Source organism: Mytilus trossulus, chromosome 8 (assembly GCF_036588685.1).
Source record: "Mytilus trossulus isolate FHL-02 chromosome 8, PNRI_Mtr1.1.1.hap1, whole genome shotgun sequence".
Classification (NCBI taxonomy): domain Eukaryota; kingdom Metazoa; phylum Mollusca; class Bivalvia; order Mytilida; family Mytilidae; genus Mytilus; species Mytilus trossulus.
Genome location: NC_086380.1, coordinates 23,847,011 through 23,871,385, shown reverse-complemented (window position 1 = coordinate 23,871,385; position 24,375 = coordinate 23,847,011). Strand labels below are relative to the sequence as shown.

The 24,375-nt window shown below is 32.0% G+C and overlaps 1 protein-coding gene across 2 annotated transcripts; it reads left to right on the top strand.

The window, feature by feature from the left end:
* Window positions 1-61: 61 nt before the first annotated feature.
* LOC134680725 (coiled-coil domain-containing protein 42 homolog) lies at window positions 62-16,399 on the top strand. Of its 2 annotated transcripts, none has more exons than XM_063539930.1 (9): window positions 62-245; window positions 949-1,054; window positions 5,151-5,255; window positions 6,554-6,639; window positions 9,061-9,232; window positions 9,675-9,749; window positions 10,243-10,400; window positions 10,985-11,069; window positions 15,310-16,399. In XM_063539930.1, exons 1-9 carry the CDS (start codon window positions 190-192, stop codon window positions 15,403-15,405), a joined length of 939 nt encoding a protein of 312 aa, XP_063396000.1. In that variant the 5' UTR covers window positions 62-189; the 3' UTR covers window positions 15,406-16,399. The 2 variants fall into 2 exon arrangements, with proteins under 2 accessions (XP_063396000.1, XP_063395999.1); XM_063539929.1 differs by having other exon boundaries at window positions 15,084-16,399.
* The last annotated feature ends 7,976 nt before the right edge of the window (window positions 16,400-24,375 follow it).

Sequence of the window (24,375 nt, the reverse complement as noted above, 5' to 3'; positions counted from 1 at the left end):
TGATTGTATCTTAGTTTAATTTGAAAATCATTGGGGTTTAATGTTAATTTCTACTTTTTTAAACTTTTGATATGTTCGATGTCATGGCAACTACTGACTGGTTTACAAATGGCGGATCATTGAACAACAATTTAAAAGTGCCCTTTACTATTCCTGTTTTTATTTAGACAATAACATTATACCATCAAAATGTCTGTGGATTTGGAAGAATACTTCAAGACGACCTTCGAGGATACCCTCGTTGTGTACGTTTTCCTATTTTGTAGTCTAGAAATAAGTAGAATATAAAAAATAATGCATAAGAATTTCACACTGGTGCAATGTAAAAAATCGAAGAAGTAGTTTAAGAAAACATATACTATAGACCTAGATATGCAGAATGTGGTTTTCTTCTGTCATGTTTCCCTATACACCTTATCGCTATAATAATCCTGACTGACCCGCAGCTTGAACTTTTACGCATACAAGAGGGGGGATAGGACCTTTATACACCTTATTGCTATTTGTCCACCATTACTGGATATCACACAGGTTCCCGTAAAATTTTGACGTCATAAAACAAAATATCTGGCGCCACAATGGAAAAGTTCCAGCAGCTGGGTCAGCCGGCCGATAAATCTAATAGCGATAAGGTGTATCACGATTCCGGGATCGACTGTTTTTAAGTTCAGGATTTTGGGATTGACCCGTTTGGGATCTGGGAATTCTGTTTTTTTGGATTTCAGGATGCCGAGATTTACTTTATTAATTCAGGACCTCAGGATTTTAAGCCCGGGATTTTTCCTTCATGGAGACCAGAAATTTAGTATTAGGATGTCAAAGTTTTATTCCCTTGGTTATTGCATATGAGAAAGGCCATCTTTAATCATGCTCCCTTTGTATGTAACGTTTAACATATATATATGAGAAAAAAGAGAAAATCTTTGTTTCCTGTTTTTCTTTCATTAGCAAAATGCCTGAGCGGGAAGATGATCACTTGACACCTGCAACAAGACTTTTGGAAAAAAGAAGAGAAATGGCAGAAGTTGATCAGGCACTCCTAGCACAGAAAGAGGTATTGTTAAATGTCATAGTTTCTTTAAATTCAGCACAAGCAGAATTTGTCATCAAATTTCAATCAGATTCCCTCAATATATTGCTACATTAACAACTGAATGCTTAGACAATGGAAAGTAGCCAATTAATTATTCAGAATTAGCTCTGGATTTACCTACCATGAAAACTTTAAGCTTTTAGCTCACCCAGAGAGTTCCAATTAAAACCCTTGGTTTGTGATGCCTTTAAATCCTATAAAGATTTCATGTCCTTGACAGTGGGAGAAACGATCATTTGGACTACACTGAATTATTTAATTTAATGCACATCAGCATAATTACTGCATTATTTGGGTTACCATATTAGATGCTCATTAGCATAATTAGAGTATCAGAAAGTATGGTACATTTTATGACTTCATGTATGATCTTTTATTGTGTTCCTCTGAATTTGAAAATGTTGAACAATGCAAGTCTGTAACTTGTTGTAGTACTTCAAATACTCACATGAAATTAGTTTTTAACCCTTAGAGTGCCACGTTTTTTTTGGGTAAACTACCGTTGAGTGCCAAGAGATAGGCCCTTGATTTCAAATTTCAACGGAAAACGTCACAAAGGAAGCGTAACAATGCATAACGTCATGCTTTCCGTATGGACGCAATTCTGTTTCGACGGTCGACGTTTGACAGTTAGATTTTTGTTTGATAATAAACGAAAATGGTCAATCTAACGGATGTTTAAGAAATGTGGAAAGTTGATAGAGCAGAAAATATATATAAAAAAGGATGCAAGAAATATTATAGTTCGTGGGAAAGAGCGAATTTAATATTCTTCAGAAAGAAGTGCATAAATGTATCAAAATTGAGCTACATCGGATAGAAATCAATCTTATGCAAATGTATATCAATACATCTGTTAATCTACAGAAAGTCTGTAAGTGTTGAAAACTGAGTTGTTATAAGAACCCTACTAATTCATCTTCTTTTTCGTATTTGAATGTTCCAAAATCAAACAAAGTCTTAAATTGAGTCTTATATACATGCACATATATACACGCACTTTCATTCGATCGATTTTTATCCGATGCAGCTCTTTGAAACTATCTTTTATGGCAATACATTTTCCGTTTTACATAATATTTACAGGAGTACACGAATTTGTGTTTACTGTTTGAATCCTTTCAAATGTACATGTTATATATAGAGAAACTTTTGAATTAAGAATTTGATGCACAATGCAATATTTAATCACGACGTTACTATGCCATTCCCCTATTGAACAGAATATAGAACTCCGCAAATTTACAGATATTACATTGTTTGGCTGATATTCAGACGAATTATATATACAGAATGTGTTTCAGCCAATGATCCGATAAAATTTGTCGTAGTGTTGTCACTGGTTCAGACGTACTTATGTTATTTATTTATTGTGCAGTACATTTTACTCTATCGTTACCCGTAATTTTATAAAATTAAAAGAGTTACACATTATTCAAAAACGATAAAAGTGACACGCACATGCATATCAGCAAATAAAACAATTCTACTATGCATGTTAAAAGCAGGTGTTTGATATAAAACAAAAAACATTGAATCACCAATTAGAAGCCGCGGTTTGAACAGGTTTGGTTTAATAAAAAAAAAAATTAAAAAAATTATAATTCTAACTGCACAATCCACAAGGTCAGAATATCATATTTGCTTTAGCTGTGGGGTTAACTTTTCTTAGTGACAGGCATGTTGAAACCCTTCCACGACCGTCCAATGGTTATTCAAGTGTGTTTAATAAAATACAAAACTTTGAAAAGTTGTCACCATACAGTTGCGAATATTAGAACTCGGGCAATGATTATTTTTAATAACAGAATATACGTTTTGATCGAGGACAATATCATTCATGATTTTTCTTTTTCCTCTTGTTTATATTTACGTCTTAATTACTTACTTATATACAATTTTGAAATCTAAAATGTAAAAGTGCAACAACAATATCTTCACACTTTAGACAAAACAAGCAATGATTTTTATTTTTTTTTATTCTGAAAAAAAATATTGTTATAAAATATTTTATTTTCTTTCTCCCGGGCCCTATATTTTCTTCTCCGGGCGCTATTTATTTTCTCCGGGCTCTTTTTCTCTTCCCGGTCGGTCTCGGGCACTTTTTAAGAGGACCGGTTTTGTTTTACCCTTTATATCTTCCGCACTTTTTGTTCTCATGTCATCCACAAGCAGGTGCTGATTTGTACGGTGGCAGAATGCGGCCATGAAAGAAAAAAAATATTGTTCCCTCAAGATACTATGTCGTTCCCTCAAGATGCTATGTCGTTCCCACAAGATAGTGATCTTGTTCCCTGAAGATGCTATGTCATTCCCTCAAGATATTATGTCGTTCCCTCAAGATGTTATGTTGGTCCGTCAAGATGCTCTGTCGTTCCCTCAAGATACTATATATGTTGTTCCCTCATATTAATATGATTTTATTGCTATGTTGAGGGAACGAGATAACTATCTTGAGGGAACAACATAGCATCTTGAGGGAACGACATATCATCTTGACGGGAAACAAAGTATCTTGAGGGAATGACATAATATCTTGAGGGAACAACGTGATATCTTGAGGGAACGACATATCATCTTGAGGGAACGCGATAACTATCTTATGGGAAAGACATAATATCTTGAGGGAACGAGAAAACTATCTTGAGGGAACAACATATCATCTTGAGGGAACGCCATAGCATCACGATGGAACGAGATAACTATCTTGTGGGAACGACATAGTTTCTTGAGGGAACGAGAAAACTATCTTATGGGAACGACATAGCATCTTGAGGGAACGACACAGTATCGATTTGACATATGATTACAAAGGGGACAACACAAAATATTACTTATATATCTCACGCTACGCAATTTCTGCTTAGAAACAAAAATGTTTGACTATCAAATTGGGTGTAATATTTGTGTAGTAGGGATCAAGTCATACAATTTATGGGCGGCAGTGTTTGTTGACCCCTTCTCTTTCCTTTCCATTTTTGTATCGTTTTTTTTCTGTCTTATGGATGTACAGTATTAATCTTTTGCTATTGGTTTCAAATATTTAACACATTTAAAATATATATTTTGAAGGCACATTATATTGGATTTTACTTTTGATTAGAAAGAAAAAGAATTGTTTGAAGAATATTTGCAGATAATTGAGTCATCTAATGTTTTTACTTTTCTCCAGAAACATGTACCCTGTAAATGTTATCAGAACATGTTTGTGCTTCGAAATTTTGTGTGCTAGTTTGTCCTTTTATACGTTTGTTTTGTTTAGCTTATGACACTTTTTATATAATTTCAAATTCATTCAGTAACCATATAGTACATGGAAACAGAAACACCGACAAACACAACAGAAGATAATTTGAATAGTTGATACAGGGCAATTTAAAGTTTCTGACTGATGTTTTTTTTATAGTTAGTATAAAAAAAAAATACAACTTTCCTAAACAAAACAACAATGCGACATCATTTTATTTTTCGAAAATAAAGAATTTCAAACATGTATATACCAAGCTATCAGGTGCTCTCGCTTGCTCACCTTGAATAAACTGAGAAATTCTTTTTAGAATTTTTTTTTTATGATTTCAAAGAAGGAAAATCTACTTTTTTTACTTAGATTATTTCTTTTAGTACGGATAAAGTATTTTTGATGATGAGCATAATTAACATTTGTAAAAATCCAGTTTTATCTGATTTTCTAATTGTTCCCCGTTGGGTAACGTTAAACTCTGGTTCTTCATCTTTTTCTGACAGGCAAAACCCGAATCCACGGCATTGACGCCAGCCATTTTCCAAATCAAGCACTCTGGCACTATGACGTAATGCTTATTATTACGTAACGTCAAAATTCCGTTGGCCTTTGGGCCTTAGCGTGGCACTCAACGGTAGTGTTTTTGAATAGGCCGGATAGGCCCTATGGCAGAGAAAAGGTTAAAAACTCAATCATCTAAAAAAACAAAAGACCACTCATTTTTAATATTTTTCATATACCTTTCCCCCAACCAGCTGCATAGAATGAAACTATATCTTTCATATTTTTAACAATCATATAATATTCTACTTCAAGGAATTCCAAATGAAAATGGAAAGTTTACAACAGAGAAGAGAGGAGCTAGAAAGAAAAGAATGTGATTTAAAGGAGCAGTTACTGAAGTTTGATCATTTCCTCAAGGTTAGAATCAGAGGTTTATAAATAAAACATCTTTTGAATGGGTTGTATTTATAAATGCAGCTAATGATATGAAGATGTAGATTATTCCTATTTAAAAGCATCTCACATGTCTTGAAAAAGGATTTTGTAACGAAGGAAAAATACATGTAAACATCTATGATTCTGTCATAAATGAATATATATTTCAAAAGGTATGTGCAAAAACATAAAAAAAATTGTCTGAAGATGTTGTTACATTTGAGTTGACTGTGATATCATTTAAGATTAAAAATTCATGTTTGAAAATGGAAGCTGAAGCTTTCGTACTATCAGCAATAGGTAAATATGTATGACTTGATGGAAATTACATTACTCTTCTGTTGAGCTCTTTAAAAGTACTTTATTTTATAATATAAACATTTTTAAAAGTTATTACATTATGTTCATATTTAGTTTAAGGATGTACACCTCTGAGGAGCCAAAAATTTCTAGAATTAAACTTTTTTTCTAAACCTGTTTTTTGTGTTCATATGACTGTAAAAAAATAATTGGTGAAGAAAAAATCATACGGTGGTGCACTTCTTTTTTTGCTACGGCCCTTTGAAAGTACCCAATTTTCATGATTTTCCCATTTTTCATCAGTTTTTACCTATTTTTGGGCTCTAATCATGAAAAAAATCACATTTCTACAATTAAACTTTTTGTCATACTTTCAATAAAGATGAAGGGGACCAATCTGAATAAATTTTAATTTTAAAAACTATAGGTAGGTGTTAATATAAGAAAGTTTTATCATATTTTGATGCTTTTTTGTGTCAAATTTACCATGTTGTCAATTTTGTAAATTTGTGATTTTTCTCCGTTTTAAGTACAAATTGCATATTTTTTCAACTTCTTTGTTATAAATGATTGAAAACATACATATCTAAGAAATTTGAAAAGAAAAAAGGGATGTGGGATGTACATGTTTCTGGTAAAATCATTTTTTGTATCCCTCACCTATTTTCTCGATATTTTGGCTAAAAAGACTGACTCGATTGGTAATAACATTTGAAAAATGTATTACTCAAAAACTACTCATTGGAAATACCCAATTTTTTTACAGAGTTGAGTTTGATTATTACATTTTTTAAATTCATTCATATTTTAAGTTTGAGACATAATTCCAGAACGAGATTTCAACGAGACTGAACGAGACTGAAATGTCAGAAGAATACATCCTTAAACTATAAACTTTCATATTTAAAAGTTCTATAATATCAGTTGGTAAAATTATAAAATAAAACGTCACTACATCATAAAATAACATTTGATTACAGGAAAATGATTCAAAGAAAGCAAGAGCTTTGAAAAAAGCTGACGAGGAAAGAGATTCAAAGAAACAGAAAGATAAAGAAATTGAGAAGTAATTACAAAAAACAATTGTGACCTCTCTTGGTGCAAAACCTTCCTCTGTTTAAAGAAATTATCTCCCTTGGCACACTACCTTTATATATGTCAAAATCACTTCACTGGCACAGTACATTTACATTTGTCATACTAACCAACCTTTGCACAATACTTTAATATTTTTCAAAATTACCTCCCTTTTCACAAATACCTTTATCTTTTTCATATTTACCTCCTTTGTCACAATATTTTTATTTATATTATAATTTTCAAAACAACCTCCCTTGTCACAATACCTTTAAATGTGTCATAATTACCTCTCTTGTCACAATATATTTTTATCATATTTTTCAAAATTACCTCCCTTGTCACAATACATTTGTACCTTTATATTTATATAATTACTTCCCTTGTCACAATATAATTATTATTATATTTTTCAAAATTACCTCTCATGGCACAATACCTGTATATTTTAAAGGTATTTTTTTATTGCCCCTCTACGATTATATCCCACCTATGATATTAGAGGGGCATTATGTTTTCTGGTGTGTGGATCCGTTTGTCTGTCCAGCTTCAGGTTAAAGTTTTTGGTCAAGGCAGTTTTTGATAATGTTAAAGTCCAATCAACTTGAAACTAAGTACACATGTTCCCTATGATATGATCTTTCTAGTTTTAGAGTTTTTACCCCAATTTCATGGTCCACTGAACATAGAAAATGAAAGTGCGAGTGGGGCATCTGTGTACTATGGATACATTCTTGTTGAAGATGTTTTTATGCTTTTGAAAATTTAAGAAACAGTCACCTTTTTGCTAATTTATTGTATTATGAATAATTGAACATAATTTTAATGATATATTACTTTTGGTCTGTTTATAAGGTTTAATGAGTTAGCCAAAATATCAAAACTTAGCCTTAAATGGATTAAATTTATCATCTATGTACACTTCTTTTCTTTTATATATAAACTTCTCATCCTATCCAGCTAACCTTTCTTGAAGAGTTCACAGATTTGGTCATAAAAAGAAATTCAATGAAACAACTATGTACATTTTATGCAGCAAATTGTTGTTTTGTTGTCTTGAAGATTTGATGGTGTCATTAGCTTGTGGACTCATAATTTAAACTAAGACTAAAAATTAGATCTTATGTTGAAAAATCTGGTTATCTGCATAGCCTTTTGGTTAATTGCAAAGCAAAAAATCCCCAGCTAGATATATATGCTCAATTAAACTGGTTTTTATATTTCCCTTGAAACATCAAGTATGTAAGTAATTTTTTTTAATGCAATGTTATTTTCATTATTTTTTCTCTCACCTGTGACAAAAGTTGCAGAAGACAAGACAAAGATCAGTGATGTCAACAATTGTTAAAAGTTTTCTGCTTAAGTCAGTTTGATCATGAACTTAGAGCAGAATGCATTGAGTGTGTAGGTAAAGGTAATATCTTAGGATAGCTTGCTTGCTAGCTTAACCGTGAATTCATTATTAGGTAACATATACTATCCTCTTTTAGGAGTAGAGTAGCCCACATACAGATAGATTGGTTATTTGTCGGACCAGTCTACTCTTAAAGAAGGGTAGTATACCTAATGTAATAATGATTTAACAGTTTTGGTAAAAAGCAAGCTAACCAAAGATATTGCTTTTACCTGCACACTCAATGCATTCTGCTGTAAGTTGTAAGTTGTAATTGATAAATACTGTTTTCTATAAAGATGTATTATCGGTACTATAACAGTTTAAAATCATTTTGACGTGCTGACCTCTATGTCATGGTCCAGCAAACTTTGAATTAATAAGTTTGTTGCTGTCCATCCATTTGTCTTTTTCTGCATTTTCTGTCCACAGGCAAGACATGTCTCTGTGTCAACAGTTTAATTGTATTTACTTTTGTGTTGTTTCAATAAAATTTATAACAGTTTCTTTCTTGAATACTTTATGCGATATTGATTAATTTCCCTCAATTTGCACAGGTATATTTGCTTCCCAGGTTTTTCTATTTAAGCCTTGGGGTCATGAAAATGTCTAAATCTTATTATTCCTTGTACACATGGGTAACAGAAACAAATCTTTTGGTAGGGTAACCATATTTATATCACAAATAAAGGTAGGGTTGGTACACAAAAAACAAACAAACAATTCTTTTTAATAAACTTAATCAAAAGAATTTAAAGAAAATAACATAAATGACATCAGAAATTTAATATCTATTAGAATTCAAAACTCAAAACTCAAAACTGTATTTATGGATCACAGCTATCTGTCTTTCTTATTTGAGGATTTCCTTTCTTATTGATCTCCTTTTATTCTATAATGATGCAATTTTGATATAAGGATATTTTGCTTAATTGCATAATTTTGTCTGACAAATAGGCTATGCAAATAGCCAGAATTGTCTGAATATACTTCAGTGTATCTTATTATTTTTTTCAGATTAAAAGTAGAAAAGGGAAAACTGGAAAAAGACAAATCAAAGTTACAAGAAAAACTAGATAGATTTAAAATTTATCACACCTACATGGAAAAGGTGCTAGAAGCAGGAGAGGAATTTGGTGAAATGAGAGATATTATAGCTAGACATGACACCTTGACAGCTACACATGAAGTAAGAACCTCTCATGATGAATCAGAGGGGAAAAGGGAGTTAAAAATCAAACAATGGCAATGAATTGTCATAAATCTTGACCTAGTCCACGAGAAATGAAAAGAAAAAGGTTTTTTGTTGAACCCTTGCAACAACTTATTCAACTATTTGAGGGTTTCATGAATAATTCATTGCTATGCAAAATTTCAGCTCCTACCAAACATACCCTCTTTTTCACCTGAAAGTAGAATAGTTGTGCCCATCATTTTAATCATCTGGGGCTAATCCCACTTCCACAAATTCAAGATAATTAGTAGTTTTTTTATGCCCCATTTATGGGCATTATGTTTTCTGGTCTGTGCGTCTGTCTGTTCTCCGTTCGTCATACGATTTAATAGTATAATACTTTGAGGTGGGTAGTAACTTCAAATATTTATTTATTAATTGTTTTAATTTTTTCCAGGATTTATTAGAACAGGACCAAAGAAATCAGGAAGTCATAGAAAAGGAAAGACAAAATTTGATGAAATACATTGAGGTAAGTTTGATAAAAGCTTTGCTGTAACACTGAAATTATTTAAATATTTATAAATATCATATATTAACCTATAAGATTAATGTACATGCTTAGGTATCTAAAATGTCCTAAGACATGAATATGTTTTCGAACTCTGAAAACAGACATTATAAATCTGGGGAAAAGAATGTTGAAGATATCATGAATTATTATTAAAAAGGGCAAAACATATTTGATTGGTCTACAAAAATGTTCAACATTATTAGAGATTCAGAAAATACATGTTTTGTCAACAAATAAGAAAAAAAATATATACAACCTTTAGAACTTGGTAGAAATAATGAGTGCCTTGGAAACTATTCATGTCTGTTTTCTTGAAAGAACAGTAAACATTTATTTGCAGACATAGGTAAATATTTTTTATATAATTTATATAAACATCTCAAGTAATAAGAACTGAAAGTTAATGCACTGTTTATAGTATGAAAGTATAATTACAAATATTTTTTGACAGGAAAAAGACAATGAAATTTTATCCTGTAATAACCAGTTATCAGGATTACAAACTCAACTTGACACAGCTCAGAGTGAGGCTGTAAAATGGGAGTCAGCATGGACTCATATTAAAAATACTGCTGCTACAAAAACACTTACACTTGGTAGAATTAAAATGTAAGTTCACACAATATTGATTAAGTCAGACCAGACTGTTGTGGTGGTAGTTGTTGATTTTCATAGTATATTTGTGCATATTTTATCACATAAGCACCATACATTTCTGTGGTGGAAAAAAAACATGTACTGTGGATTCGCTATTATTCAATTTTCGTGGTTTTCATGGGTACAGGCGAACCACAAATTTATATGTTCAAGGAATTGCAAATTTGCTATAGCTTTGTACACAGAAATCGGCAAACCTCGAATTCAAATATCAATGAAAAAGTAAGTTTTCCTCAATCCACGAAAATTGATACTAACAAAAATAAATGAGTCAACAGTACATGAATTTAAAAGCAAACAAAATGCCAGATAGATCAAATAATATGAGTGTGTTGAAGGAAAAATAATTCAACAATTAAGTCCTTCTTATCACCCCTTTCTCACACCAAACCTACCCTTACCCACAAACATTTGATCAAAGTTGCAAGATCCAAGAAAATTATTTTCTTACTCAATAATTGATTTGTTATAATAAATTGAATTCATAAACAACTTGTTTTTGCAATAGTTAAAAACATTTATATTTGTTTCTATAGGGCTGCCAGAAATTTGTACCAGTTAGTTAAACGACACCAAAAACAGTCAGCAGAAGAAGAAGAAACACATGAACAATTAGCACAGGTAAAATTGTACCTTAAATTACACATATATATATATATATATATATATTTGGTGTTGGATGTCATATATGTATGCATTTTGGCAAAGGTTTGGTTTTTAAAATATCGACAAGCAAAGTGGAAATCTGTTGTTGAAGTACTCTCTTACTTCTTTGCAAAATATACAAATACTCAAAGACAAACATACATATTTATTTTGTACACAGATAATGTTTTGATTTCAACAAAGTTACCTTCAGCATTTGGGTTTAAGTTCAGTTCTCATGCAACATGACCTACAAACATAAAACTTTTTAGGAAGACATCTATGTTTTTGCAAATAAAGATTAAACATTATAAAAAGTAAAGGGATTCAATTTCTGAAACTAGAAAAACAGAAATCAAAGAGGAAATTCTAACAGATTTCTCACCTTGTGAAAAGAAATATATATACATGTACATATATGCGTGTTTGTCATGCCAGTGAAAACTGTACTCATAGATGTTTTGTTTGTTTGAAGGATATATATATATTTAAGTTTTCGAAATCACTATCAAGATAAAGTTTTTGTTTTGTCTTCCTTTGAATAAAATTGAGAATGGAAATGGGTAATGTGTCAAAGAGACAACAACCTGACCAACAGCAGAAGTACATTTGTAAACGTATAAAATCTAATAATATTTATTGGTATCATATGTTGAGGAAATCGAAACATTTGATTTGATATATGTAATACAGCTATGAGCTATGAGCTAGCTTTAAATATGGATATGGATCATTGATTTGAAGAATTAGTGATCTTTTTACCAAAGAAGAATAAGAACATTGGTTGCAGTAGACTGATGAGGAATCTCTTTTGTTAAGGTGGTACCTAACACTACAGGGAGATAACTCTGTAAAATCAGCTAAACGTTTTAATTACAATGTGTTGTGAAGGCAATATAAAGCTTCACAATGATCAAAATTAGTGTTTGTCAAACTGCGATATAACCAGTGTAATTTTTCTGATAAAACGGTTGTTTCAATTTTTTTGAAATTTTTATATTTTTGTCAAAGGGTCAAATTAAATACTTTTTCAAAAATTTAAGAAAATTAAACGAGCCAAATTAATTTAAGTTAAAGTGTTGGGTACCACCTTAATAAGGTAAAGTGTAACACTACAATCAACTTTCTATCCTACATGTAGAGCAGAAAAATATCAATTTGAATAATAAAGTTATGAATAGTTTATTCTAAAAAAGAAAGATAATATAAGTTCTCATATACAACTTCCAACTAACCTAATGAATAAGTACAAGGAAAAAAAAACCATGGGCAAAGTGAAAAATGAAAAAAATACAAATGGACAAAAATATTCTGATTTCCTATTGGAAAAAAATGGTGCAGTAACTTGTCAAACTTAAAACTGAAAAATAACTAACAGACAAAATAGTTAAACCTCGTACAGGGAAAAAAATGGTGTTGTTAAACTATTTATCTTTGTGTATAAAATATAATTGACCAAAATTTATCAGCATAGAATTGTTGACAAATGAGCAATCACAATGAAAGACTAAAACTTTTCATGATGGCACTCAAACAAAGCAAGTGGTAGTGACGAGTAGCCATAAAAAAAATGATTTCTTATAGTGTGGATTCATTTATTTTCGTGGGTATCAACTTTCGTGGATTGAGGAGAACTTACATGTTCGTGGATATTTGATTTCGTGGTTTTGCCGAAGTCTGCATACAACCCATAAGAAAAATTTTCATTCGTTGAACATTAAATTTCGTGGTTCAACTGTTCCCACGAAATACACGAAAATTGGTATCCAACGAATTATAATAAAATCCACAGTAGTAGTTTTCATTATTACATTTTTTTTACAGTATAAATTATTGATTGACTATGTTTCTTTATAATTTTTGTATTCTTCATTTTTACAGTTAATTGAGTTCCAGTCAATTTTCCTTTTTATTGCCTGTTTATTTTGCATTATGATAACAAAATGCTCTGAACATTGGATGCTATTTTTCATAATTTGTTGAAATAAAGATTACTTACATTTTAAAAAAAAAATAATATAACTATTAAAGAAGTGCAACTACAATTTTCTATATCAGAATTTTGTAATATTTTTACCAATTCGGAGCTCTTTGGGATTTGAGTCTTTTGGGATTAGAAAAGCATTTGATTTAAACAGATTGAAAATATTTATTGTAAAATAATTCAATATGTCTTTCAAGACCAGTTTTTTGGCTAAAGACATGTTCAATTTAGACAGATTTCACTATTTTTTTTGGTTCTAAAAACAGGTTATCAACTTCTCTGCCTTAAATCCTTTGTTGAGAGCATTTTTCCCTTACTTTAGAGACACCTGCATGTTGTATACCCTAACTGCATGAATAATTCACCCAGTATGATCTTTACTAACTTAAACTTAAATAAGATTTGAGTTCAAACATATATTAAATATAAGGTTGTGCACATAGATGTTTGAGTAGATATCATATATATATATATATAGTAAAGTATAGAAGTGTAAAATAGTAATATACAAGAGTACATGACTTAGGAATATTTCATACACATCAAAATATCAATAGAATTGACGGTGTAGCACTCTTCTCCTTGAAACGATTAGGTTTTATTAGCCCTTTAGTTGTAGGAAAAATACTGTTATATAATTCTTATGTAAGTTGTATTCTTATATGAGGGTACAGCTGTGGTTTGCAAAGGAGAGAATAATGGGTCAAGCAAAAAAAATACCTAAAAATAAACAAAAGCCTGAATAATAAAGATTAGTAACTTAAGGGGTGATAAAGTACATAGAATAGTGGAAAATATGCCATAAAAGTACTTTTCTGGCTACATATAAACATACGATGAAACTTCCTTGGAAAATTAAAATTATTTGTCTAAGTTATCTCCCCTTATGTTAAGCCATTTTTTAAATTTTATTTAAAATTTACTGAAACAATCAAAAGAATTTCTGTTAAATAAAACCTTAAAATACTAAATTATACATGGTTTTGATAATGCCACATCCGGTTTTCACCAGTGAATGTGAGTGGACACACTTGCTAATTTGACCCTTTGAACTATGTGTTGTATGTAATAGTGTCACTTGTGCATGTGTGACACACTTAGCTTGCACATTAGCTTGTGTAATAGCCTAGATTCTAATGTATAACAATCTCCCTAAATGTACCAAGCTGGGGCAGCACAAGTTCAAGGCCAACACTGAAAAAAGGTGAGAACTTTTTTTTGAAAAAAAAATAGCATGCTTAGATATTTATAGCAAACTTGATGTTTATGCATTATATATTTTTGATGCTTATTTTAAGTATATTCTAAATAGTTTTGAATAGAATTGGGTGTAAAATTAATATATTTACATACAGAGCTGTTTTATGATCTGAGATTTGTATATACTTGTGATAAAATTTCAGTTATTCATTAGTTTTGTATGTTATATTTATACAGATGCCTTTTCTATACACAAATTTTTCCATGTTTCTTCATTCCTTCACCAATTTGAATCAACATTCCCTATAATTCTTACATATCTTTGTGTTTTAACATACACTCCAAAACAATCAATACAAATTTGATGTGTGTTTTCTAGTACCTACCAGTGACCACAGAAAGTAGTATCAAAAGAGTTGCTTCCCTTTATATTTGACTTAAAAGATATATTTTACCTCGTTTATAGACATCTAGAAATATGGTTGTATATAGAATCCAATAATATATCAATTTCCTCGTTAAAAGTGGTATATTTAATTTATCTGGACTATATTTGAATGTAACTTGCAATAAGTGTTTTTTTTTAAATAACAAAATATCACTGTAATTTAACAATAAATCACAATAAAAATGCACACATTTTTAAATAAAACATAAAGGTTAGCAACTAGTGTTTGCATTTTATCCATATCCTTTATTCATTTTATTTTCATCAAATGTGTTTTGTATGACTTGATGTTTTTCTTTTCATGTCATTTTCATTGACTGTATAAATATTGACCGATTTTCTTTTGCTATCATTTCAGATTCAGATGTTTTTGTATGATCTGAAGGACATCGTACAGGAACTGAAAAGATCTGATACCTTTGTGTCTTCTGCCTATGTGCCATCATCATCATAGAGTTATCTCCTCTGCTGCTGCTGCCAGTACTTACCTCCCCTTCTTCAACATCTTGTGTGGCTCATTACTATACTTCTGCACACTTGGAATGATTCATTTTAGAATATAATATGTAAAATTACGTTTTCAGATCCGTGTAGTCATTCAGGATTTGCTGTCGATAACGGGTGAGATTAGACGAGCAGAATTGTCTCAGGCATCAATAGTTCCACCGTCATCAAGTTAACCTTGTATATTTTATATTGAAAAATATTACAAGGGATACTGCCTATGTAAACTATGTGCTGGCTGGTGTGAAACAATCTTCCCATAAAGTGTGACATTTCTAAGTACCCAATTCTTTTCGTACTAGAAAAATTGTAAAAATTCATTTCCAAGAGTCTGACTACAGACCTTAAAAAACCAAACTGATTGATAACATTTTATATACAACATATGTATTCAATTTTAAAGGCATTTTTATGAGCAATGCCAAACCTTTAAAAAAAAACCATTCAGATTGATTACATTTTATGCAACAATATGTATTCAATTTATCAGGCATTTCTTTGAGCAATGCCTTACCTTAAAAAAACCATTCCAATTGATAACATTCTTTGTTTAGATATATGTTTTGAAAGCATTTTGTATGAGCGTCTGAGCTGTGAGAGAGTTGTGTGAATTGTATGAAAGTTGAGCTGCGTCAGATAGAAATTGACCTTATACAAGTTAATGTGAATATGTACATGTACAGTAGTCTTGTTTTATTTTGGACTAATTATTTACGAAAAACAATGACATATAAGATGAAGTTTTGTCAGTTTTGTAGCATTCGATTAACAATTCAACTTGCAAACAATCCTATACTTTCTTTTCAATTGGTTTTCAAAACCGAATAGGTTAACAGATACATTGATGTTTGATTTGCATAAGGACGATTTGTATCCGATGCAGCTCAGTTGTTGCAGATGGGATAAGTATGGAGTCTACATTTTTATTTTACATTTGTTAAGTTGGATGAACTTTCAACTTCTAAAAAATAATAATTTCAAACCTTAGTTAACTAAAAACTGATACAGATGTATCCTTCTAATTTTTCTATACAAATATTTTTTTTTTTTCCATACTGTTGTATACATGTGCCAAGGTTGTGATATGTGTATTATATGTGCTGTGTAACAGTTGTTTATTTTATTATTTCAAGATTATTATACACAAAATAAAAATGATATTTAACTGTTTGATGATGTATTGTTTCCTTATTCGTATACCTTTCTGACATAAGTGATTTTGCCTATGGTTACTTTTGGATACAAATAATTCCAATTTTGCATATGTCTAGGCAAAAAAAAAATATATATGTGTTTCCTATTACATCTTTGAAAAAAATATGCTAACTAAATTTTTTATTTTTAGCTCACCTGGCCCGAAGGGCCAAGTGAGCTTTTCTCATCACTAGGCGTCCGGCGTCCGGCGTCGTTAACTTTTACAAAAATCTTCTCCTCTGAAACTGCTGGGCCAAATTTAACCAAACTTGCCCATAATCATTATTAGGGTATCTAGTTCAAAAAGTGTGTCCGGTGACCCGCCCAACCAATCAAGATGGCTGCCATGGCTTAAAATAGAACATAGGGGTAAAATGCAGTTTTTGGCTTATAACTCAAAAACCAAAGCATTTAGAGCAAATCTGACATGGGGTAAAATTGTTCAGAAGGTCAAGATCTATCTGCCCTGAAATTTTTAGATGAATCGGACAACCCATTGTTGGGTTGCTGCCCCTGAATTGGTAATTTTAAGAAAATTTTGCTGTTTTTGGTTATTAACTTGAATATTATTAGCTCACCTGGCCCGAAGGGCCAAGTGAGCTTTTCTCATCACTTTGCGTCCGTCGTCGTCGTCCGTCGTCGTCGTCGTCCTGCGTCCGGCGTTAACTTTTACAAAAATCTTCTCCTCTGAAACTACTGGGCCAAATTAAACCAAACTTGGCCACAATCATCATTGGGGTATCTAGTTTAAAAATTGTGTCCGGTGACCCGGTCAACCAACCAAGATGGCCGCCATGGCTAAAAATAGAACATAGGGGTAAAATGCAGTTTTTGGCTTATAACTCAAAAACCAAAGCATTTAGAGCAATTCTGACATGGGGTAAAATTGTTTATAAGGTCAAGATCTATCTGCTCTGAAAATTTTAGATGAATCGAACAACCTGTTGTTGGGTTGCTACCCCTAAATTGGTAATTTTAAGGAAATTTTGCTGTTTTTGGTTATTATCTTGAATAATATTATAGATAGAGATAAACTGTAAACAGCAATAATGTTCAGCAAAATAAGATTTACAAATAAGTCAACATGACCGAAATGGTCAAATGACCCCTTTAGGAGTTATTGCCCTTTATAGTCAATTTTTAACCATTTTTCGTAAATCTGATTAATCTTTTACAAAAATCTTCTCCTCTGAAACTACTGGGCCAAATTTAACCAAACTTGGCCACAATCATCATTGGGGTATCTAGTTTAAAAATTGTGTCCGTTGACCCGTCAAACCAACCAAGATGGCGACCATGGCTAAAAATAGAACATGGGGTAAAATGCAGTTTTTGGCTTTTAACTCAAAAACAAAAGCATTAAGAGCAAAACTGGCATGGGGTTAAATTTTTTATCATGTCAAGATCTATCTGCCCTGAAAATTTCAGACAAATTGATAGTCAATTTTTAACAATTTTCATAAAATTTGTAAATTTTTACTAACACTTTCAACTGAAACTACTGGGCCAATCATTATAGATGGTGATATATGTACGAGCAAGAATGTTCAGTAAAGTTAGATCTACAAGCACATCACCATCACCAAAACACAATTTTGTCACGAATCCATCTGTGTCCTTTGTTGAATATTCACATATACCAAGGTGAGCGACACAGGCTCTTTAGAGCCTCTAGTTATAGATAGAGGTAACTGGAAACAGCAATAATGTTCAGCAAAGTAAGATTTACAAATGAGTCAACATAACCGAAATGGTCAGTTGACCCGTTTCGGAGTAATTGCCCTTTATAGTCAATTTTTAACAATTTTTCGTAAATCTTAGTAATCTTTTACCAAAATCTTCTCCTCTGAAACAACTGGGCCAAATTAAACCAAACTTGGCCACAACTATCATTGGGGTATCTAGTTTCAAAAATGTGTGGCGTGACCCGGCCACCCAACCAAGATGGCCGCCACAGCTAAAAAAAGAACATAGGGGTAAAATGCAGTTTTTGGCTAAGAGCTCAAAAAGTAAAGCATTTAGAGCAAATCTGATTGTGTTTAATTGTTCATCAGGTCAAGATCTATTTCCCCGAAAATTTTCAGATGAATAGGACAACCCGTTGTTGGGTTGCTGCCCCTGAATTTGTAATTTTAAGGAAATTTTGCTGTTTTGGGTTATTATCTTGAATACTATTATAGATAGAGATAAACTGTAAACAGCAATAATGGTCAGCAAAGTAAGATTTACAAATAAGTCAGCATAACCGAAATGGTCATTGACCCGTTTAGGAGTTGTTGCCCTTTATAGTCAATTTTTAACCATTTTTAGCTCACCTGGCCCGAAGGGCCAAGTGAGCTTATGCCATCACTTCGCGTCCGTCGTTGTCTGTCGTCGTAAACTATTTCAAGAATCTTCTCCTCTGAAACTACTGGGCCAAATACTTCAAAACTTTAACTGAATGTTCCTTAGAGTATCTAGTTTATAAGTAGTATCCAAAGTTTTGATCTATAAACAAACATGGCCGCCATTGCTAAAAATAGAACATAGGGGTCAAATGCAGTTTTTGGCTTATAACTCAAAAACCAAAGCATTTAGAGCAAATCTGACATGGAGGTAATATTGTTTATCAGGTCAAGATCTATCTGCCCTGAAGTTTTCAGATGAATCAGACAACCCTTTGTTGGGTTGCTGCCCCTGAATTGGTAATTTTAAGGAAATTTTGCTGTTTTTGGTTATTATCTTGAATATCATTATAGATAGAGATAAACTGTAAACAGCAATAATGTTCAGCAAAGTAAGATTTACAAATAAGTCAACGTGACCGAAATGGTCAATTGACCCCTTTAGGAGTTATTGCCCTTTATAGTAAATTTTATAACCATTTTTCGTAAATCTTAATTATCTTTTACAAAAATCTTCTCCTCTGAAACTACTGGGCCAAATACTTCCAAACTTTAACTGAATGTTCCTTAGGGTATCTAGTTTATAAATTGTATCCGAAGTTTTGATCTATCAACAAACATAGCCGCCATTGCTAAAAATAGAACATAGGTGTCAAATGCAGTTTTTGGCTTATAACTCAAAAACCAAAGCATTTAGAGCAAATCTGACATGGGGATAATATTGTTTATCAGGTCAAGATCTATCTGCCCTGAAATTTTCAGATGAATCAGACATTCTGTTGTTGGGTTGCTGCCCCTGAATTGGTAATTTTTAAGGAAATTTTGCTGTTTTTGGTTATTATCTTGAATATTATTATAGATAGAGATAAACTGTAAACAGCAATAATGTTCAGCAAAGTAAGATTTACAAATAAGTCAAAGTGACCGAAATGGTCAGTTGACCCCTTTAGGAGTTATTGCCCTTTATAGTCAATTTTTAACCATTTTTCGAAAATCTTAGTAATCTTTTACAAAAATCTTCTCCTCTATAACTACTAGGCCAAATACTTCCAAACTTTAACTGAATGTTTCTTAGGGTATCTAGTTTATAAATTGTATCCGAAATTTTGATCTATCAACAAACATGGTCGCCATTGCTAAAAATAGAACATAGGGGTCAAATGCAGTTTTTGGCTTATAACTCAAAAACCAAAGCATTTAAAGCAAATCTGACATGGGGGTAATATTGTTTATCAGGTCAAGATCTATCTGCCCTGAAATTTTCAGATGAATCAGACATTCTGTTGTTGGGTTGCTGCCCCTGAATTGATAATTTTAAGGAAATTTTGCTATTTTTGGTTATTATCTTGAATATTATTATAGATAGAGATAAACTGTAAACAGCAATAATGTTCAGCAAAGTAAGATCAACAAATAAGTCAATTTGACCAAAATTGTCAATTGACCCCTTAAGGAGTTATTGCCCTTTAAAGACTTTTTTCACAATTTGTTCATCATGTTGACTTACTTTAAAAAATCTTCTCCTTTGAAACTGCAGCTAAACTTAGGCTAAATGAGTTTCAGAGTATCTAGTATAAATTTTATTTCCTTGTATGTAAAGAAACATAGCTCCTATTGCTAAAATAGAACATAGGAGAAAATGATTTTTTTTTGCTTTTGAAGAAAATAGGAGGATCCAAAGAACATTTAAATAAATTGAAGAGCTAAAATAATCATTGATGAGAGATTTAACCAAAAGAATTAAGGTAGGTGAGCGATTCAGGCTCTTGAGAGCCTCTTGTTCATAAATCTTAGTAATCTTTTACAAAAATCTTCTCTGAAGAAACAACTGGGCCAAATTTAACCAAACTTGGCCACAACTATTATTGGCATATCTAGGTTAAAAAATGTGTGGCTTGACCCGGCCAATCAACCAAGATGGCTGCCACAGCTAAAAAAAGAACATAGGGGTAAAATGCAGTTTTTGGCTTATATCTCAAAAACCAAAGCATTTAGAGCAAATCTGACAGGAGGTAAAATTGTTCATCAGGTCAAGATCTATCTGCCTTTAAATTTTCAGAAGAATCAGACAACCCATTGTTGGGTTGCTGCCCCTGAATTGGTAATTTTAAGGAAATTTTGCTGTTTTTGGTTATTATCTTGAATATTATTATAGATAAAGATAAACTGTAAACAGCAATAATGTTCAGCAAAGTAAGATTTACAAATAAGTCAACATGACCGAAATGGTCAGTTGACCCATTTAGGAGTTATTGCCCTTAATAGTCAATTTTTAACCATTTTTCATAAATCTTAGTAATGTTTTACAAAAATCTTCTCCTGAAAGTACTGGGCCAAGTTAATTTTCGATAGAGATAATTGTAAGCAGCTAGAATGTTCAGTAAATTAAGATGTACAAACACATCACCATCACCAAAACACAATTTTGTCATGAATCAATCTGCGTACTTTGTTTAATATTCACATAGACCAAGGTGAGCGACACAGGCTCTTTAGAGCCTCTAGTTTTTAACTGTTTTTACATTGAGTCTATGGGAAGAAAATTCTGACTTGATTAAAAAATGACAAAAAAACCTTAGGAGTAGGCTATTTTTTAGCTTTGAAAATAAGGAGGGTAGGGTAATAGGAAACACACATCTTTTTTTTATTTGGCCCTATGGTTCTTGATCTCATTTTATTGTTCAATAATTGCTTAAAATGATATATTTTTGTAAACACAGGATTAGGTGGGGATAATGTGTTCATACAGACAGTTCATGCATCCATCAGTCTTTCAGTATTGTTTTTGGCATTGCAACTCCTCTGAAACCACACATCAGAATTTGATGAAACTTTGTAGATAATTACCACAAACTATGTAAATCATTACTAAATGTATAACAAGTGGCTGTCACAACGACAGCAAACCGGATTTATTAACATTTATTTGTGTCCTGGCAATATCACAAGAACCATTACTGATGATTGGTGAAAGTGAAAATCGTCAATATCAAATTTGACCTCCATTTTGTCATCAGTATCAACATATTAAAATTTGAAAAGCTTAGATTGAATGGTTCATGAGTAAATGCAACAATGTGAATGGAAACGTCATTTTACGATCTTTCAAGAGCCATAACTCCTGAACAGTAAAAGTCAAAATCGTCATTATTGAACTTGACCTCTATTTTGTCATCAGTAACAACATATTAAAATTTGCAAAGCTTTGGTTGAATGGTTCATGAGAAAATGCACTGACATGACTGGAAACACCATTTTTCAATCTTTCAAGAACCATAACTCCTGAACGGTAAAAGTCAAAATCGTCATTATTGAACTTGACCTCCATTTTGTCATCAGAAACAACATATTAAAATTTGGGAAGCTTTGGTTGAATGGTTCATGAGAAAATGCACTGACATGACTGGGAACACCATTTTTCAATCTTTCAAGAACCATAACTCCTGAACGGTAAAAGTCAAAATCGCCATTATTGAACCTGACCTCTATTTTGTCATCAGTAACAACATATTGAAATTTGAAAAGCTTTGGTTGAATGGTTCATGAGAAAATGGCCGGACACGACTGGAAACATCATTTTTCAATCTTTCAAGAACCATTACTCCTGAACGGTAAAAGTCGAAATCGCTATTATTAAACTTGACCTTCATTTAGTTGTCAGTAACAACATATTAAAATTTTAAAAGCTTTGGTTGAACGGTTCATGAATTAATGCACGGACAACATTTGATTGCCGCCCGCCGTACATCCCCAAATTAATAACCGACATTTTTGTCACAAAAATCCGGTTAAAAATGAAGAGATGTGGTATAACTGCCAATGTGATAACTCTCCACCAGAGACTAAATGACATAGATGTTAATAACTATAGGTCACCTTACAGCCTTCAACAATAAGCAAAACCCATATAGCATGGTTTAATACTATGGGCAATAGTTAGGACAACTTTTATTTAAAATTGTACTTATTTTGAATAAAATGCATTGAGAGTTAAATGTCAATGTATAGCAACCATAAGACAAAAGAACAAAAAAAATCAAGAGGGCTATAAGTTTTTGTAATGACATCCATTTCTCAGAAATTACAAGTAAGACAACAATATATAGAATGAATTTCAATGACCTAATTTGCATGGTTCATTTTTCAAGGTTGAGATTTCTTGATTGTAAAGATTTTATTGTAACTTTTTGTAAGGTATTCACACGGGGGGGTCTCAACATGGGATTTTGGGTACAGGTGTGCAGCTGGGATTTTAAAAACACCCCCCATTCATATATGGAATAATTGTGAAATCCCTACCTATACATATATTTCACAGCGAAATCATAACCCATTCATATATTTTTGACCCATTGATATATCACAATCGGTCAATTACTACCTATTGATATATTTCCTCGGTAAAATTGCACCCCATTGATATATTTGACGGATCAAAAAAGGGACCCATTCCAGCGGCACATATGTATATACCTTTATATAGGAAGAGACCCCCCCCGTGGGTATTCATGTCTGTCTGACAGGTTCATCTTACCTGGACTTCATCTTACTTTCATAGAAAACTTAACATTGGCCAATGAACCACCAAAATGAGGTCAAGGTCAGATGATACCTTTCAGAAAGACATATACAGCTAACAATCCTTCAATACAAGATCAAAACACAAAAACTTAACACTAAGCAATGAACCGTGAAATGAGGTAAAGGTCAAATAAAACCTGCAAACTGAAATATGTCAAAATATTTCCTTACAGCAAATATAGTTGATCTTTGCATATAGTATTAGAAAAAAAAAACAAAAAACAGCTTCACTTTGACCACTGAACCATGAAAATGAGGTCAAGGTCAGATGACACCTGCAAGTTGAACATTTACACCTTACAATTATAGTAGACCTATTGCATATAGCATAAGAATAACAGGCCAAAACACAAAAACCTACCTATAATCACTGAACCATGAAAATGTGGTCAAGGTCAAATGACAGCAGCCAGTTGGACAAGTATACCTTACGATCCTTCCATACACCAAATATAATAGACCTATTGCTTATAATATCTGAGATATGGACTTGACCACCAAAACTTTACCTTCTTCACTGATCCATGAAATGCAGTGAAGGTCGAGTGAAAAATTCTAATGGGTATGAAGACCTTGCAAGGTATGCACATACCAAATATGATGATCATGTTAAGAGAGAAATTAACATTACAAAAAATCTAAACTTTTTTTCTGAGTAGTCACTGAACCAAGTAAATGAAGTCAAGGACAATGGACATGTGACAGACAGAAACTTCGTTACATAAGGCCTCTATATACAAAGTATGAAGCAACAAGAAGTTCGCCAACACGCCATAGCCAGATCACTATCCCTATATTGAGCTTTCTGTGACGAATGTAGCAGTCTAAACAAAAACCTACACCCTGTAGTCAGTTTAAAAGACCTCCACATTAAACACAGGAAACAGTTTATAACAATACAATTTGCAAAGACAACCATTAAAATGACAGGCTGCTGATTTTGGATAGCCACATACATGCGAAGAATGTGGTGAGGTTAATATAAAA